The 16,974-nt window shown below is 38.1% G+C and overlaps 1 protein-coding gene and 1 long non-coding RNA gene across 6 annotated transcripts in view; one reads left to right on the top strand and one right to left on the bottom strand.

The window, feature by feature from the left end:
- Positions 1-4,283: 4,283 nt before the first annotated feature.
- Positions 4,284-16,974, bottom strand: part of mkxa (mohawk homeobox a) — a 62,116-nt gene continuing 49,425 nt past the window's right edge. For 4 of the 5 annotated variants that reach the window (XM_069914540.1, XM_069914539.1, XM_069914538.1 and 1 more), the window contains 2 exons: positions 6,577-6,610; positions 4,284-6,493 (listed from right to left, as the gene is read on the bottom strand). In XM_069914540.1, coding sequence (XP_069770641.1) covers positions 6,307-6,493; positions 6,577-6,610 — 221 coding nt within the window. In that variant the 3' untranslated portion in view covers positions 4,284-6,306. The remainder of the gene's footprint in view (positions 6,494-6,576; positions 6,611-16,974) is intronic. The other variant, XR_011350172.1, reaches the window with a different exon arrangement.
- The window catches only part of LOC138751771 (uncharacterized), a 692,174-nt gene continuing 686,260 nt past the window's right edge, over positions 11,061-16,974 (top strand). The window contains exon 1 of the long non-coding RNA XR_011350173.1: positions 11,061-11,148. This is a non-coding gene — a long non-coding RNA (uncharacterized lncRNA). The remainder of the gene's footprint in view (positions 11,149-16,974) is intronic.

Here is a 16,974-nt window from a genome sequence, read left to right as displayed (position 1 = left end):
TTGGGGATCTGGTTCGGAAGAATAGAGAGATGTATAGCAGGTATAGGCAACATGGAGCCTATAGTTACTTGAGGAGTATAAAAAAAGCAAGAAAAACTCTCAAGAAATAAATGAGGAAGGCTAAAAGAAGTCATGAGGTTGCTTTGGCAGACAATGTGGAGGAAAATCCTAAGGGTTTGTAAAGGTATATTAAGAGCAAAAGGATAGTAAGGGATACATTTGGTCCCCTTGAAGATCAAAGTGGTTGGCTTGTATGGAACAAAAAGAGATGGGGGATGTTTTTTCCCATCAGTATTCACTCATGAAATGGGCAGAGAGTTGTGGAAGAAAAAAAAACAAGCAGTGAGGTCATGGAACCTGTATAGATTAAAGAGGAGGAATTGCTTGCTGTCTTAAAGCAAATAAGGGTGGAAAAATCCCCAGGGCCTGACAAGATATTCCTTCAATCCTTGAGGGAGGCTAGTGTAGAATTTGTAGGGGCTCTGGCAGAAACACTTAAAATGTCTTTAGCCACGGGTGAGGTGCCAGACGATTGGTGGGTTGCTCACGTTGTTCCGTTGTTCTAAAAAGCTCCAAAAGTAGCCCTTGAAATTATAGGCCAGTAAGCCTGTTGTCAGAAGCAGGTAAATTACTGGAAAGTGTTCTAAGAGATCGGGTATACAATTATTTGGATAGCCAGGGACTGATTAAGGATAGTCAACATGGCTTTGTGCGTGGTAGGTTGTGTTTAACCAAACATAGATTTTTGAAGAGGTTACCAGGAAAGTTGATGAAGGAAAGGCTGTGGATGTTGTCTACGTGGATTTTAGTAAGGCCTTTGACAAGCTCCCATATGGGAGGTTAGTCAGGAAGGTTCAGATACTAGGTATTTGTGGTGAAGTATTCAACTAGATTCAACAAAGGCTGGACGGGGAGAAGCCTGAGAATAGTGGTGGATGATGCTTCTCAGACTGGATGCCTGGGATTAGTGGAGTGCCTCAGGAATCGGTACTGGGACGATTGTTGTTTGTCATCTTTATCAATGATCTTGATGATAATGTAGAAAACTGGATCAGAAAGTTTGCAGATGACACTAAGATTGGAGGCATTACGGACAGCGAAAAATGTTTTCAAAACTTGCAGAAGCATTTAGACCAGCTGGAAAAATGGACTGAAAAAATGGCATATGGAATTTAATGCAGAAAAGTGTGAGGTGCTGCATTTTGGAAGGACAAAACAAGGAAGGACATGCATGGTAAATGGTAGGGCACTGAGGAATACAATAGAACAGAGGGATCTGTGAATACAGATACATAATTCCCTAAAACTGGGGTCACAGTTGGATAGGGTTGTAAAAAGAGCTTTTGGCATATTGGCCTTCATAAATCAAAGTATATGAGTTGGAATGTTTTATTAAAGTTGTATAAGACATGAGTGAGGCCAAATTTGGAGTGTTGTGTGCAGTTTTGGTCACCTAACTACAGGAAATAAGATTGAAAGAGTGCAGAGAAGATTTACTAGGATGTTCCCCAGACTTCAGGAACTGAGTTACAAGGAAAGGTTAAACAGGTTAAGACTTTATTCCCTGAAGAATGAGGGGAGATTTTCTAGAGGTTTTTAAAATGATGAGGGGCTTAGACAGACTAAATATAGGTAACTTTCCACTGAGGGTAGGTGAGATACAAACCAGAGGACATGGGCTAAGGGTGAAAGGGGAAAGGTTTAGGGGGAACATGAGGGGGAACTTCTTCACACAGAGTGGTGGGAGTGTGGAATGAGCTGCCAGCTTAAGTGGTGAATGTGGGCTTAATTGTAACATTTAGGAAGATTTTGGACAAGTTGATGGATGGGAGAGATATGGAGTGCTATATACTGGGTGCAGGTAAGTGGGACAAGCAAAGAAAATGATTCGGCACAGACTAGAAGGGCCTCTGGAGCCTGTTTCTGTCCTGTAATATTTTATGGTTCTATGGAAAGTGGAGTAAGTTAGAGAAAGAGAGTCTTGTAGACCAGCTCCATTCAAGCTGAAAGCTCCTTGGAGATGTGAAGCAGGATTGCAGCAAGAACAATTGTAAAGTGCCATGACACCGATTGGCTTGTCTCCAGTGAGATTGGTTCCTTTGTAGATCTGATTGTTAAGAATAAGGCTTGAATATCATTATAAAGCTGATGCAAGATGGAGATGAATTTCTGTGGGTAGCTGAATTTGAGGAAAGAGTTCTACACTTTTGAAAGTGTGAATGGTTTTGGTAAGATTGGAATGAAAGGCTTTGTTTACTGGATGGTGTTGTTCCTTGGGAGTTCCTTCAATGTCTCTCCTTAGATAAAGAGAACACTACATAATCCTCCTGATGTGGCTTCACCTATATCTGAAAAAAGTGTAACATTCTGAACTACTTTCTTTCTCCACATCCTAACTTACCACAAACCATGCAAGAAGACACTGCACCTCAGAGATCAGCAACGTCTTTACCACAGTTGTCAGCATAGCTGTGAAATTTATTACTTGAGCATTGCTGGAATGGGTGGAGGATTCTCATATGGGGTGACACTGATGGCCACTGATAGACCCTGGCCATTCTCCTGTCCTCCTAACACACATACCCTCCCTCTCTCACTGATGGAAATACCTGGGCTCTTTCACTAAAATTGTACAGCTCCCTCTTCTGCATGGAAAGCAAAGTGTTTAGCTGCTGCCTGACTACACTGGACAATGAGGAATTTGCTTCCTGAACACTTTTAGGTGTATTTTATGGATTTTGGGCTGCTGATCACGAAAATCACCTTAAAATTTACCTATTATCACAAACTATTTTTTAGATATAACCTATTTTTGTGATTTCCTGGTATGTTTTAAGTCTACTTCAAACATACAAAACTATGAAGTGCCACATGTCATTAAAAATTCATTTTCTGAATTTGTACTTGAACTTCTTCCGTGCCAATCTTGGTGCAGTCAGAAATGAACATGGTGAAAAAATTCACCAGGACATTGCAACCATGGAAAAGCATGATCAGGGCAACTGGAATCCATCAATGCTGGCCGACGATTGTTGGGCATGGATATGAGAGGCATCAGATGCTGAGCACAAACGAAAACCAGCAGCAAAACATTTTTAGGTCAGTTGAACTAACGCAATGTGTCAGCGTCATTATGCAATTAAACAGGCTAAATTAAAAAAAGTTAATTGAATGTTTCTTCAACTTCCTACATGAAATTATCTTTGATTTCAGCTTTAAGTTGTTCATCCTAATCCACATTTTCTTTCGATGAAGCAAACCTTTTGAAAAAAATTGCTGTCCAGTGTTACCAACAGGAGTATGTCTTTAATGCAGATGTTCCTCCCAATGTGCTGCTCGAATCACAATAGTTCAAAGGCATTTGCCCAGATACTTGAATAATGATAATTATGAGAGTTTATTTCCATATTCAGTAAATTGATCTGATGACACAAAGGTAATAAATGTAAAAGGACAAATAGATAAGCATTTACAGAAAAGGCAGGAAAAGGGGATTAACATAGAGAGACACCATAGATGATGGTATGGAGAACCACAGACCTGTGTTTCTGTACTCTGTGGTTTTATGATTCATTTGGACGTGCATCAAATTATCAGGCACTGCTTTAATCTAGGCTGGAGACAGAAAAGACTACAGGTGCGGAAATATGGAGCAAAAACAAACTGCTGGAAGAACTCAGTGGGTCAGGCAACACCTGCGGAGGGAACGAGATAGCCACAGCCTCATGTTGCGTCTCTGCTGGTCCTGTATGGTTCAACACATGGTTGTGCATCGAAGTCTCACTAGAGCTGTTTCTTAACCATTTCTGCTCAATTTCATGATTTTTTTTTCTTTGCAGTGAACTGATTGTCCTAAAAGGAGTGAAATCGAATTCTTTGACAAATGATTTTAGGATCTGGAATTTTGTTGGCCTTGAGTTGAAGAAATATCCATATTGGAATCACATTGTAGGGGCATGTTTAAGCTAATCGATATTTGTAGGAAAATGATCATTAAATGACAGTAATGGGTGACACAGTAACACATCTAGTAGAGCTGTGGCCTCCCAGCTTCAGAGACCTTGGTTCAATCCAGACCTCCAGTGCTGCCTCTGTGGTGTTTGCCCATTCTTCTCATTACCATGGCTCATGTGTGAATGAAGAAGTAAAATCTAAAACACATTGATGACATGATTAATGTCAAATGTATTGTTTCAGGAATCATAATGGTCATGCACTTTGTTTATTATTTTGATAATTTATAAACTTGTAACAACATTTGGAATGATGAATACAACAAAGCAATTAAATATATTCAGAAACTACACAAACAATTGGAACTAATATTTTACTTGTTTGTTATATATTAAAAAAGACACTACCATAAAAAGCTTTTATTTTATACAGGCCAAAATCAGAAGTCAGTTGTCTGTTTTACACATAAGGGCATATTACAATGAGCAAATTTTAATAGTTTGCACAAAAGATACAAAAATATTTACAAATATCATCTCAAAATACATTACGTTCATTGCACAAAGAGGAGGGCATGCTCGGAATGAAGTTACACTGAATGGCCCTAAAATATTACATTGGATATTTTACATTTCAAAAATAGGAAATCATTTTTTTTAAATATCCTATAATTATTTTCTGTGCTATTGTAGAACTTTAGAATTGTTTGGAGCCAGATTATCAGATAAATGAAATATTTGGATTAAATTAGTAAGCTTGAAAAGTTCACATGCAGTCTCTTCAAACACATTTTCCACTGAGGTAGGTTGAAGAGATGGAGCCTAATTCTTCAGGTTAGACCTTGTACTCAAATAAGCACACAACCCATTGCCCTTGGCCACAAAATCAGCGGTACAACTGGCATCCTTCGAGGACCCAATGCAGTACAAATAGATAGGGGTCAAATTCCCCCTTCATTTGTCCACAGAGACACTTGGGATTTAAAACAAAAAAAGTAATGAAAGGGCATAAAAGGTGAGTTAATTAGGACACAAGTGTGTTATGCATATATTTATTGCTTTTCTTTCAGTCTTTGACTTGAAGTGAATTTTATTATGGTGTCACTCACAGCCATGTTTCAAATCCAACTTAAAAACTAAAACCAGTATATTAGGCACAGCAAGAAAGCAGTAATTTAACTAACATTTTATTCCTAATTTTGAACTGATTTCAAAACAATGCTCTTTGAACTTTTAATATTTATTTGCAGTTTCTTCCAAAGCATTTTAATTATTTCAGCATAAATTATGTTAAAGACCAAAATGCTTCAACAATTACATTTTAATATTGATGTGAGTTCAGCTCATTCTTTGGGCATTGTTTATTTACATTGATCTCTGTTAAGTTACATCTGTTTTCAACCTTGGTTCATGAGATCAGGAAGAAATTTGGATGTAAATATGTTATCCACCTTCTTAGAAAAATTTCACCCCAATGTATTAAGTTGTGTGTTAAACTCCTTGTGTTTTTATCCCATTAAAATCAGATCTCTATTTCTTGTACCAATTGATCCTTTCATATGTTAAAATGAAGTATTGTCATCATGGAAAGCAATTGTTTGAGAAAGCCTTAATTATGGAACCTTCCATCTGAATATTGGCTAATAATTTGGCACAAATGAATCCTGAGTGCAAAAGGTAGCTGCTTCTTATTAGATCACAGTTTAGATCTGTATGAGTTGCCAGTTCTCTTGTGCTTTTAACATGTGTTCTCTGAGGCAAAGCAATATCAACACAGTTAAGAGTACAGTCAAAATAAAGTGTCATGCCAGAACCATCCCAATTCTTTTATTTTCAGGACCACAATGTACATTCCTCTGTTGTCGACTTTCTTTTTGCTTTGTTTGTCAAAATTAACTTTACAGAATGGAACTGATCTTGTTACACAAAAGTACAATTTCACTGGGATAGAAATGCTTTCAGTGTGCAACTTGTAGCTTATTGATATATTACTTATATTACTTTATATTCATGCTGACAGCATCAACATGAGATGTCAAAGATTAATTTGAGTAATATAAAATAAGTTAATACTTAGATAGAAATTGTACTGTTTTAACAATTTACAGTCAGTTCATGTTTTAAAAAAATAAGCTGGCCAACAACAGCAGAAATGTGTGCAATTACAAAAGATTTAAAACTGCTGCAAGATCCTAAATATATTAATAAACATAAGATTAGATTAAAAAAAGATTTATTCTAAACTGGCCTCAAGAGCCAGGAGTCAGCATTTGATTGCAGTACTTTTTTTTAATATACATACATGGAACATTTTTGCTTCTGAAATATCTTAAGTCATGTAAACTTTTTTTTTTTAAAATGGTTTAACCGGTGAAATTTTCAAAGTTTTTATTTCAGAAATATGTGAAGATTTTTGAATGATGCAGCTGGTTGTCCCTTGTATTTTGCCTTTAGCCTGCGCCAGATTTGTTAAGGCCATGGCAGCATTAATTTCCTTCCAGTAGGTTTCATCTTTGGAAGTTTCCTTTTTCATTGGATAACTTAAAAGAAATAGACGTGGAGTTTAGTGTGCAAATTTAGCAATTTTCAGTTCTACAAGTACAATTTTCTGTGATTCACTAACCTGGTTAATCGGTTAGGTCCCTGTTCCACTGTCTCTATAACAAAAGAAAAGAAAATTATTCTCTCTATCTTACAAGGATTCCTTCACAAGCTAACAGATAGGGTATGCTTTTATCCACACCAATTTTTGAACCTATTTGTGCAAACAAGGCATGAAACAGGATTTTAATATGATTGATTCCCTTTCATCTCATCATTTTTACTGCAGACAATTCCAATGGGAAGAGCATCCTACTCTGTGAGGGTACTCTAGCATTTCACAAAATAAGCTAATATGATTCTGAGAGATATAATAAATCAGGATATATAACATAATTTTCTGGGTGCATTTCTCACTTACTTTCCAAGGCCTATTTTCCTCAGTATGTCTGGTCACTGAGTTATAAAGACATAAGAGTTCATGCATGCTTACCAGCGTGACTTCAAAATTATACATAATCTTTAATAGCAGTGAGAAGTTTCTGCTGCTTTGTGACATAAATGCAGTGTGAATCTAATAACATATGATTTGCATTGGTCTGCAGTGCTGAAGTTATGCTATATTATGACGTACAGCCCAACAAATCTGACTCATTCCCTGAATAGGAAAATAGAGCTCTGAATAACAACATCCAGATGCCAGTCAGACAGAACTGTTAACAAGCCAAAGACACAGTCAGCTTTCTGCTCACATTAATCATAGGATCATTTAATACAGTAGGAGGCCAATTGGCTCATCATGCCTGTGCTGGCTCTTCTAGAGCTATCCAATGTTTCCCAATCCCCAGTTCTTTCTTAATACTCTGCAAGTTTCAAGTTCACATTCAAGTTTCTGGTATGTTACCTTCCATCATCCTTTCAAGTAATGCATTCCAAGGCATTAATATCTCATTAGCAAGATGAAGTTTGAAAAGCTCTTGAATGATTAATTTGAGTGTGAGAATTTCTTGAAGTCCACTTTACAGTGAAACTTTTTCAATTGCAGTGATAAAGAGTTAACTTTCAGGCTCCTATTTATACAAAGGCAAGGCGACTTCAGATTGCATACTAAATTTGTTTCAAGTGATTTACAGAAATCATACCACATACATTTTGTTAAATAATGCCAACCCTATCCACATCAATAGAAGTGGCTCTAGATTTTGCACAAGATGAGAGTAGGATTTACAGTTCCATTGTATATCAATGAAAGATGATTTAAGTGGCCCTGTTGAATCTTAATGGAAAATATATACTTGAAGATATTACATTTATGGATTGTCTTGAACATAATTCCTACCATTCCAATGAAATATATATATTGACTGGCCTTGTGCACTACCTTGTGTAATACTGGGTAGATTGGGCATGCCTAATAAATTATGGTGACAGAGGCTCATTAGTTTTTTGCTTAACTAACTTTAAACATTAGAGGGAATCAAGAACAGTGAGAGTAAAATTAGTTTATTCAATCCCTCAATCAATGAACAACAAAGTAAAAATCCAGAGTTGTCATGTTTGCGTTTATGTTGGTGAAACATGCGTCTGTTGTAGGTTAAATATTGTGTTGTAGCGAGTGGTACAATGAATAAAGCACAACAGAAGTTGTCTGTGAACAGAACCAACACAACTGCTTAATTGAAGGTTCGCAAGAGTTTAAATAATTACAGTTGGTGCGCTATCACAATCACCAAACTTCTGAAATCACGCACCTCCCAGAGTTCTTTGTGCCCCCCCCCCCCAACCACCGGGAACTCCTGAACCTATGGGAGCCTGAAACTACGGATGCCAGATTGATAATGGAGTGGTGTAGTTCACCACATAATGCCCCCGCCAATGTCTATAACAAATTTGGAGCCGTCATTCTGTATCACCTTGAAAGGACCTTCATATCGCCATTGCAACGGTGTCCTGTGCACATCCTTGCACAGGAATACATAAAGGCAGTCCTTGAGTTCAGGCAGAATGTATGAAGTTGTAGACCCATGTTGGGTGGCCAGGACAGGCACCAGTGTACCCTCCTTCTCCCTTAAGCATGTGAGTACTGAAGTGGGAGATTCCTGCTGCTCACGTGCTGCCGGAATGAAATCCCATGGAACCATTAGGGGGGGATCCATAAACCAATTCTGCAGAGGATGTAGCTTGATCTTCTTTTGGTGTGGTGTGGATACCTAAAAGTACCCAAAGCAGTTCATCCATCCAATCCACTCCCTAAAGATGTGCCATGAGATCCATTTTCTTATGACGGTGAGAACATTCCACTAAGCCATTGGATTGAGGATGATAGGCCATTGACCGATGCAGTTTTGTACCCAGCAACTGTCCGATTGTGGACCATAACCCAGATGTAAACTGAGCTTCTCTGTCAGAGTAGATATGCATGGTTAGTCCAAAACCTGCTATCCAATTGGCGATGAGGGCTCTTACACAAGCTGAGATGGAAGTGTCGGAGAGCCGGACAACCTTTGGCCATCGCGTGAACCTGTCTACTATTGTGAAGAGTTGAGTAGCGCTCTTGGATGGGGGTAACGGGCTGTATCCACATGGATGTGATCAAACTTGCACTGAGTGGGTACAAAAACCTGTAGTGGGGCTTTGGTGTGGCACTGAACTTTTGAGATCTGGCACTGGATGCATGTCCTTGCCCAAGCGCCGACTTGATTGTACAGGCCATGCCACAACTCATCACCACAGGTTGTTAAGCGATGGGGGTCATTAAAGTCTTTGTCTGCAAACAGATGTCTTCTGGCATTTGCTTGAGAAAATTTTTCTCAAAAAGCAGACGAGGCTTGTGTTTATCCATAAGTGCCACCATCTTGTTCATTAGTTCAGAAGGAGTGTGGTCGCCCAGGCCGTCCATATGGAGAAGTTGTGCTGTCCTGTTGCATCAGGAAAGGCTGAAAATACATATGAGCAGGACTTTGATGGCTTCATACCTGTCATCGGCTGGAGGATGGAGTAAAAAATCAACAATACGTCTCATGGTGTCTTGGTCCAGCGATGCAACAACATAGTAGTACTTCACTGCATCAGCGATAATCTGGCATAGATGGAACTGGGCTTTGGCCTGCTCGAATTAGGTCCATAATACTGGAGGTTTGAGCGCAAGGGCATTCTACACATCCATAGGGAGGTCCAAAATATTGTTTGGACTGTTAGGGTCACCAATGTAGTGAGTGACGCAGTGAATAAAGCACAACAGAAGTTGTCTGTGAGTTGAACCAACAGAACTGTTTAATGGAATCTTCTCAGGAGTTTAAATAATTACAGTTGGCGCGCTATCACAATCACCCAACTTCTGAAGTCACACACCTCCCAGAGTTCTTTGTGCCCCCCAGCCACCGGGAACTCTTGGTCCTGTGGGAGCCCACAACTACGAATGCCGGTTTGATAATGGAGTGATGATGTTCACCACAGTGTAACAATTTGGATAGAATATTTGTACAGATTTATTTATTTCTTGCAGTACAACATTGAAGAACATGTGAAGAATCTTCATATGATTCAATTTTGGATGTTTACTCTGTTTTAATGCTTACTACAATGCAGATGGAAGTCATTCAAACCCTTAAATCAAAGGTAATGCATTACAGAACAATCCCATCAATCTGTTTCCTTTCTCCTTTTCTCCACATGACATCCTCTTTTCCATGCTCATCAGCTCCAATTTGATTATTTTTCCACTTAACTATACTAAGAGGGACTTTCCAGTGGAGATTTGGGAGATGGGAAGAGCCAGGAGCTCCTGGGGAAACCATATGCTATGGTAAGGAGATACACACAAACATCACCTGTTACCAGGTTCAAACACAGGTCCATGGAACTGTGAATACCAGCACTAACCGTTGACTCTGCCCATGTTTCCCTGATACTTAATTCCTCAGTCTAAACTCTAAATTGAAAATGATAATTGATTCACAGGAATTATCTAGCCACTCTCCAGAGAACTCCAATACTACTTTCTACTTTCTTATAGATCAATCAATCATTGAATAATTATAACAGCTATTAATATAGAAAGTTCCTACTGGTAAAATTTCAGAAATGATGCACCATCTTACAAAACCATACAGAAACAGGCCCTTTGGTCCATCTGCTCCGTGCTGAACTATTTATTCTGCTGAACTATTTATTCCACATGGTCCCACCAACTTGCACCTGGACCATAGAGCTCCAGACCCAAACTCCATTGGACCAATTTTGTCCCTTGCTATCATTTTACTCTTTATATATCTGCAGAAGCCCTTGAGATTTTCCTTCACTTGGTCTGCCAGAGGCAACTCATGCCTTTACACCCTCCTGATTTCCTTAAGTACCTCATATGATCCTTGATGCCTATACCTGCTCTGGGTCTCCTTCTTCTCCCTAACCAGGGCCTAAAATGATGTGGAAAATCATTATGAAATAGTTTAAAATAAATTGATAAAGTAGTTAGACAAAAGAGGCAATAATTCAGAGCCGAGAGAGAAAAGCAATTAGAAGCATCATAATTGGTTCTTGCCAAGAAAATGGATCTCACCTTTGTAAGGTAAAACATCATGAGATGGGAATGTGTAGGGAGTTACCCTGTACAGGGCAGTAACAAGAAGGGGAGGTGTCCTTGTACTCCTGTTAGGTAAAACATCATGAGATGGGAATGTATGGGGCAGTAACAAGATGTGAATGCATCCTTGTACTTACAAGATAAGAGAGACATTGATGGATTGAGAGGCAGGAAGCTAGCAGGGAAAGGATAGCAACAGTTTTAGTCATTGGACAAGTAATGATATGATGATGTTCTAAGCATGTATCCAAGGGTATAAAAAATCACCATTTTGCTGATAACGGCAGAATGCATTCTCCGACTAACATGTTTAGTCGCAAGTGTTACAATCCGGTAATAAAGAACAAAGAACCCTGATTTCGACTCAGTCTGGTGTTTGTCTCACTCATTCATGAACAAAGCAGACCTAACACCTTTCAGTACTTTAAACAGTACTTTAGTGTTTAGTGACAACTAAATTATATAAATTATATAAAGCGTTCGGATGGTTTACACCAATGATCATTCAGTTAATTGAGAGCTCCATTGAAAGTATCCAATTGGCACATCACTGGCAGGGATGTCAGTCCTTTGAGGAACACACCCCATGACAGGTCTGAAACAGTCACTGGACCATCAAGGATGTGAGGACAATCAGAGGGGAGGGTTCAGAGTGAGTGTGGCAATCTTCTAAGAGCCCTTACATGATCATCTACCCTGATCAAGTCCTACGCCATAAGTGAATTCACTGAGAAGTGCAGGATGATTAATGAGGCTCATACTTCTGATAACATTAGATTTAAAAGTCTGCAATTAGTGATGGAACAACCAGTGATCGTTCTTCAGATATCCTGATCATTGAAAACTGAGCCTGTTAGATTTGTGTAAAACATCAGTATCAGAATGATAACCCTTGTAATTGATATTCTATTGACATCTCAATTAAACACCTTTTTTTTAATGCGCTCAAGGAATGTTGAGAGTTGTACATGAAAGCTCCATTTTTATGCAAACATTACAAAAGTTGTGTGATGTGTGACACATGACATCATTAGGTGCCTGACTCATAATGGGAAGATGTCAAGCATGGTTAGTGACACAGATGCCTAGTCCAATTTTCCATTGGACGTGATTTCACCTTAAATGATTACATCATATTTGTGCGTGCAAAACTGACACTAATAGATCCAATTTCTAGATGCATCTGTATGCAATTTGAATATAGTCTCATTTAATGAGATTGTGATTTATCAGTGACCTATCTCCATTTTTTATCCATATTCTATCACACGTTTAAGCAACAAACATCTATGTCCTCTATGATTAAAATAAACACTTTTCTAACCAGTGAAAATAATTTATCTTTATCTCTTTCAATCGAATCCTAATAACTTATTGAAACTTTTTAATCAAATGATCTCTTGAACTTTCTAAATTCCAGGAAATAAAGGCTGATAAATCCTTTATATTTTAAAAGAGAGTTTATAAAAAGAATTAGCATTGTTTTATGTTCATATCTAATAATAGCAAAGGTTTATGCCAATATATTAATTGTCTTGAGTCACAGAGTAAGTTTGTCCATGATCAACATATTATATTGTTGCATTAAATTGGCTTAAGTTTCAAATGATAACACATTTTGAAATAAAATTATATCCTAGTATTCAATGAGTAATAATTGAGAACCAGTATCATGTACTCCTGAAATAACTATTGTATCAACAAAATGAAAGAAAATGATTGATACATGAAATTTTTTTTCCCTTTCACTTTAATATTAATCACTCTTTGTTGCAGTGCAGTGAGCCTTGCATCCGGAAATCTACACTGCCAGAGATACATGATTCAATTCTGATATCAGGATGGGCTACCAACCATGCCAGTATACTACTTTCATTTCATACCCAACTAGATATGTCATTGCACTGAATGTGGTTGACAATTAATTTCTTACTGTAGTCAAAGACCATCTTTTGCTCTTAATTTGGATCCACTGGAAATGAATTAATGGTTACCTTTTCACGTCTGACTGCTAGCAGTCCTCGGAGAGAGGAGAGTGGTCTGGACTGAATTCAAACCAAGTTCCAGAAGTGAAAGAACAATGTTCCAAGCCAAAACACCTCACTATATAATCTATTGGGTTGTATTATTTACATCATGGTTTATGTGTAATTGTCCTTTCAGCAAATTATTGAAATACTCTAAGTCTAGAAATAACTGCTAGAATGTTAGTGTACAAACATCATTCCCTTTGCCCACAATTTCACCCAGGTTCTAATTCCAAAAAAAGATTGCATTTTCTCAGCTTTGGACATGTGCATTATTTTCAAAAGCTTAAAATCAGTATTCTAATAACACCACAAGAAGAAGAATGTATAAGTGGAACCAGATTACAACAATTTTAAAGTCATTATCTGTTTCGTCTGATCAGGCAGCACTGGCATCAAAAAAACGTTTTCCAGTCTGGCTCAGATCTCCACAGCTGGGTCCTCTGTACATTTTCTAACTGTCTACGTTAATCGACATCTCATGCATACACACACATACCAGCAGCGAAATGTTTAGCAGAACTAAGTTTAGTTAAAATTATTAGTGATAATTGTAAATATTTTCCATTTAACAATAGTGTGGCCTAAGATCAATAGTAGTATTATGCATGATTTATCAGGTTATGGCAAATTTTTTTTGATACTTTGTAGTTTTTACAATTGAGCATAAACAGACCCAGTTATTTCTTGGACATTACCATATTTTCAAAATGTACTTTTAATTAATAGCCATTTTCAGTGCCAAACATTAATTAAGTTAGCGTAGTGATCGTCTACTCAAGGCCGATGGATTTTCAAAGGGAAGAATATATTATGATTTACAGTTCAAATCCGGATCACATTTGTGTGGAATGGCAGAGCAGGAGATTATTTCGTGCACAGAGATTGGTAAACAACATTGAACAAAACTGTTCAAAAGACTCATCTTCTTTGATTTAGAGAAATGTTTCTGAATGACTACCAAACAAATATGGATGTTTGTTATATCGGTCATCTGGTGCTGACTTATTTTCCAGCATTCACTTTCATCTCCATTTAATTGGTACCAATTTGAAGGAAATCTATGAAAGCCAAACAGTGCCTGAATCAACATTATACAATAATTAAATCCAGACAGTCTTTGATTAAAGCGTCCTATTCAGTCCTGGTAGTGAGATGTGATTATCATTAAATAAACCTATTCAATGACGTTACAGCAGGAAGAACTGCTCAGCACGTGTATTTAAATATGACATTGGAGTAAACTATGCTTAAATGTCTATATTTCAGAATCAAAATTCCAGCAGTAAACAACATAACAAGAGATGCTAGTCATCCACATGGACTCAAAAATTCCTGCACATGCTAACATAGAGACATGAGCATGCATGCACATCTCCTCCTCTGTAAAGGAAGATGTGAACGTTTCCTGGCAATAGCAGAATCACTAGCTTTCACACTAAATTGTCCATGGTTCACAGTAATCTATGAGTTTATTGAATTATGATGTTCCCCCAGCACTAATCTGGGAGAAAGGCATCTCTTTCTAGGTCGCCACACGTATGCGAGGAATGAATACCCATTAATTTTCAACTTGCAGATTGGGCAAGGTCAATATTTTTTGAAAATAAATTACTTTAGCTTCACATTTGTAATGATTTGCATGCGATTTTGTTCGCTTTTCATTTATTTTGTTTTAGGGTCTTCCATCAATTTTGATAGGTTTTAAGGTGTCTCTAAACAGTAGAACTCTGCTCCAGGTTTTCCTTCTGTCAAAAGCTATCAGAAATGTTCAGGGACCGGGGCCTCAGTTACATAGCACCTGGGGTGTGCTCGCAGCTGAGGTGGCACTGGAGTGTGAGTGGAGTGTTGACAATGACTCCACGTGCAAGTCTATTCCTGGACTAACCCCACTGTGTGTTATTTTCCCATGCACAGTCACCTTGGTCAGTTCAATACCTCCAAATGCCTGTTTTTTTCCCCCCCTTTTCAGGCAAGCGGTGGTGCTAGTAAGATTGTGTTACACAATGTCAATTTTCATTAAATGAATTTTAGGAGAATACAAAATCGTTAGCTAATAAATAATTACCAGCAATAAATAAATATGTGTCTTCCCTACCGAGAACATATGTTGCCAATATGCTTGCTCTTGACGAGTTACAGATTGCATTCGTCAGTGGAAAAAGTGACTAATCAAGAAATTACAATCTTACAAAAGGAAAAATAAAATGTTTCATTTGGTCCTTTCACAAATCCTCTGCGATAAAGGAACCTTGCTCAATTGTTTAATTCTTTTTTAGCATTAATAGGAGTGGGTTGCCCATGATCATTAATTTACCAACTGAACTTTGGTAAAGAAGTTTTATTTGACTGGGGAAAATTAAATGCTAATTTTGAGATTTTGCAAATCTTTACAATTACTATTTAAACTTAATAGTCTCCACTAAATGTGTTAGAAATAAATATTCAGCAGGTTAGCCGAAATATAGACTGACTGAAGCAGTGGGAAACCCTGTAAAAACTAAAAAATACTTTTGGAACAATGTTAGTGTGTACAGGATTCCTTCAGCCATGCAGATTGGAAATGGAGAGCTTCTCTATGCCTTTTGCACCTGAAAAATGAGAGGCTTGACAAGCCAACTATAATAGTCAAGATCCTGTAAGAATTGTTAAGAAATATTGACTTTACTCTTTCACTCCGAACGATTCTTTGACTTTTGCTCATGCGAATAGCTGCCAAATGGTACAAAAACGAGGAAATTTAACAAATAAGTGAAACAGATACCAGAGTGCCTAGTAGGGGAATTCCTAACATCTAATGTATGATTTGGCAAATACAAAAAAAATGGAGAATGCAATGGAACTCAGTAATTCAAGGTTCAAGTGAAAGCAATGCAGGCCCTCACAAAAGATCTTCAGTTTTCCACTTAAAAAATGCCAATTCTTCCCTTATCCTCCATGTGCCCAAAGAGTTGCTCTAAGAACCCAAGTTCTTGAAGAGATATCTGAGCCAAAAGTGAGCTTCATTTTAATGTGAAAGTATAAATTATTGCAGAAAAGAAAGCCAAAAGGTCATATTGTCCTGGGGAAAGAACTCCGGGGAGTAATTCTCCCTGTCCTACTTTTTATTAAAACATATTGAGACCACATCTCCCATAAAATCTGGATAGAAACCAACTGCAGTATGCATAACCAGAGTGAAACAAGTTTACTAAGCTAATTTTGACATTTTATGATGAGTAAAGAAGTTCTTGGGAATGTCATTTTCAGCTGTTGCAAAATCAACTGTCAGAAATATAATTACAGAGAAAACAGGATCTTACCTGGTCTGACCCATATATAATTCAACAATGGTTGCCTTTTCATTATCTTCAATTGTATCAAGCCAATGCCAGTGGTTTATAAAAAAGTCTCAGGGCAATTAAGAATGGCAAAAAAATGGAATCGCTGCTTCTGGTGCAGACCCAAGAGACTGGAAACACCATGCTGCTCTGAAGGGTTCAAGTGTCTGGTCCTAATGCTGATGGCTCTGCAGAGTCTTTAAATGGCCTGTTAAAGGAGCCAATGGTTTTTCTTAAAAAAACCCTGCCACTGTGGAGATCTGTGCCCAAGATGGTGGTGCCTGTGTCCGGCAGTGGCCATGAGTGGTTGCAAATTTCAGGGGAGCAGTGGACCAGCGCAGGGCACCAAAAATGGGAGAACACCCCCCCCCACCCACATTGAGGAGATTACCCTACAGGATGGTGACCATAGCAGTGGAGTAGCAAGGTACTCAGCAGATGATGGGCCCACACAAGTTGAGGGCGACGTGCGGTCAGGGGATCCCCACAGTCTGCGGGCTGCTGAAGACTGGCTCATGGGAACCAGGGATCGGACCCAGGATTCGAGAGAG

The sequence above is a fragment of the Narcine bancroftii genome, chromosome 1, assembly GCF_036971445.1.
Source record: "Narcine bancroftii isolate sNarBan1 chromosome 1, sNarBan1.hap1, whole genome shotgun sequence".
NCBI classification, from domain to species: domain Eukaryota; kingdom Metazoa; phylum Chordata; class Chondrichthyes; order Torpediniformes; family Narcinidae; genus Narcine; species Narcine bancroftii.
Note: the sequence above shows the minus strand (reverse complement) of the source record. Positions and strands in the feature narration are given on the sequence as shown.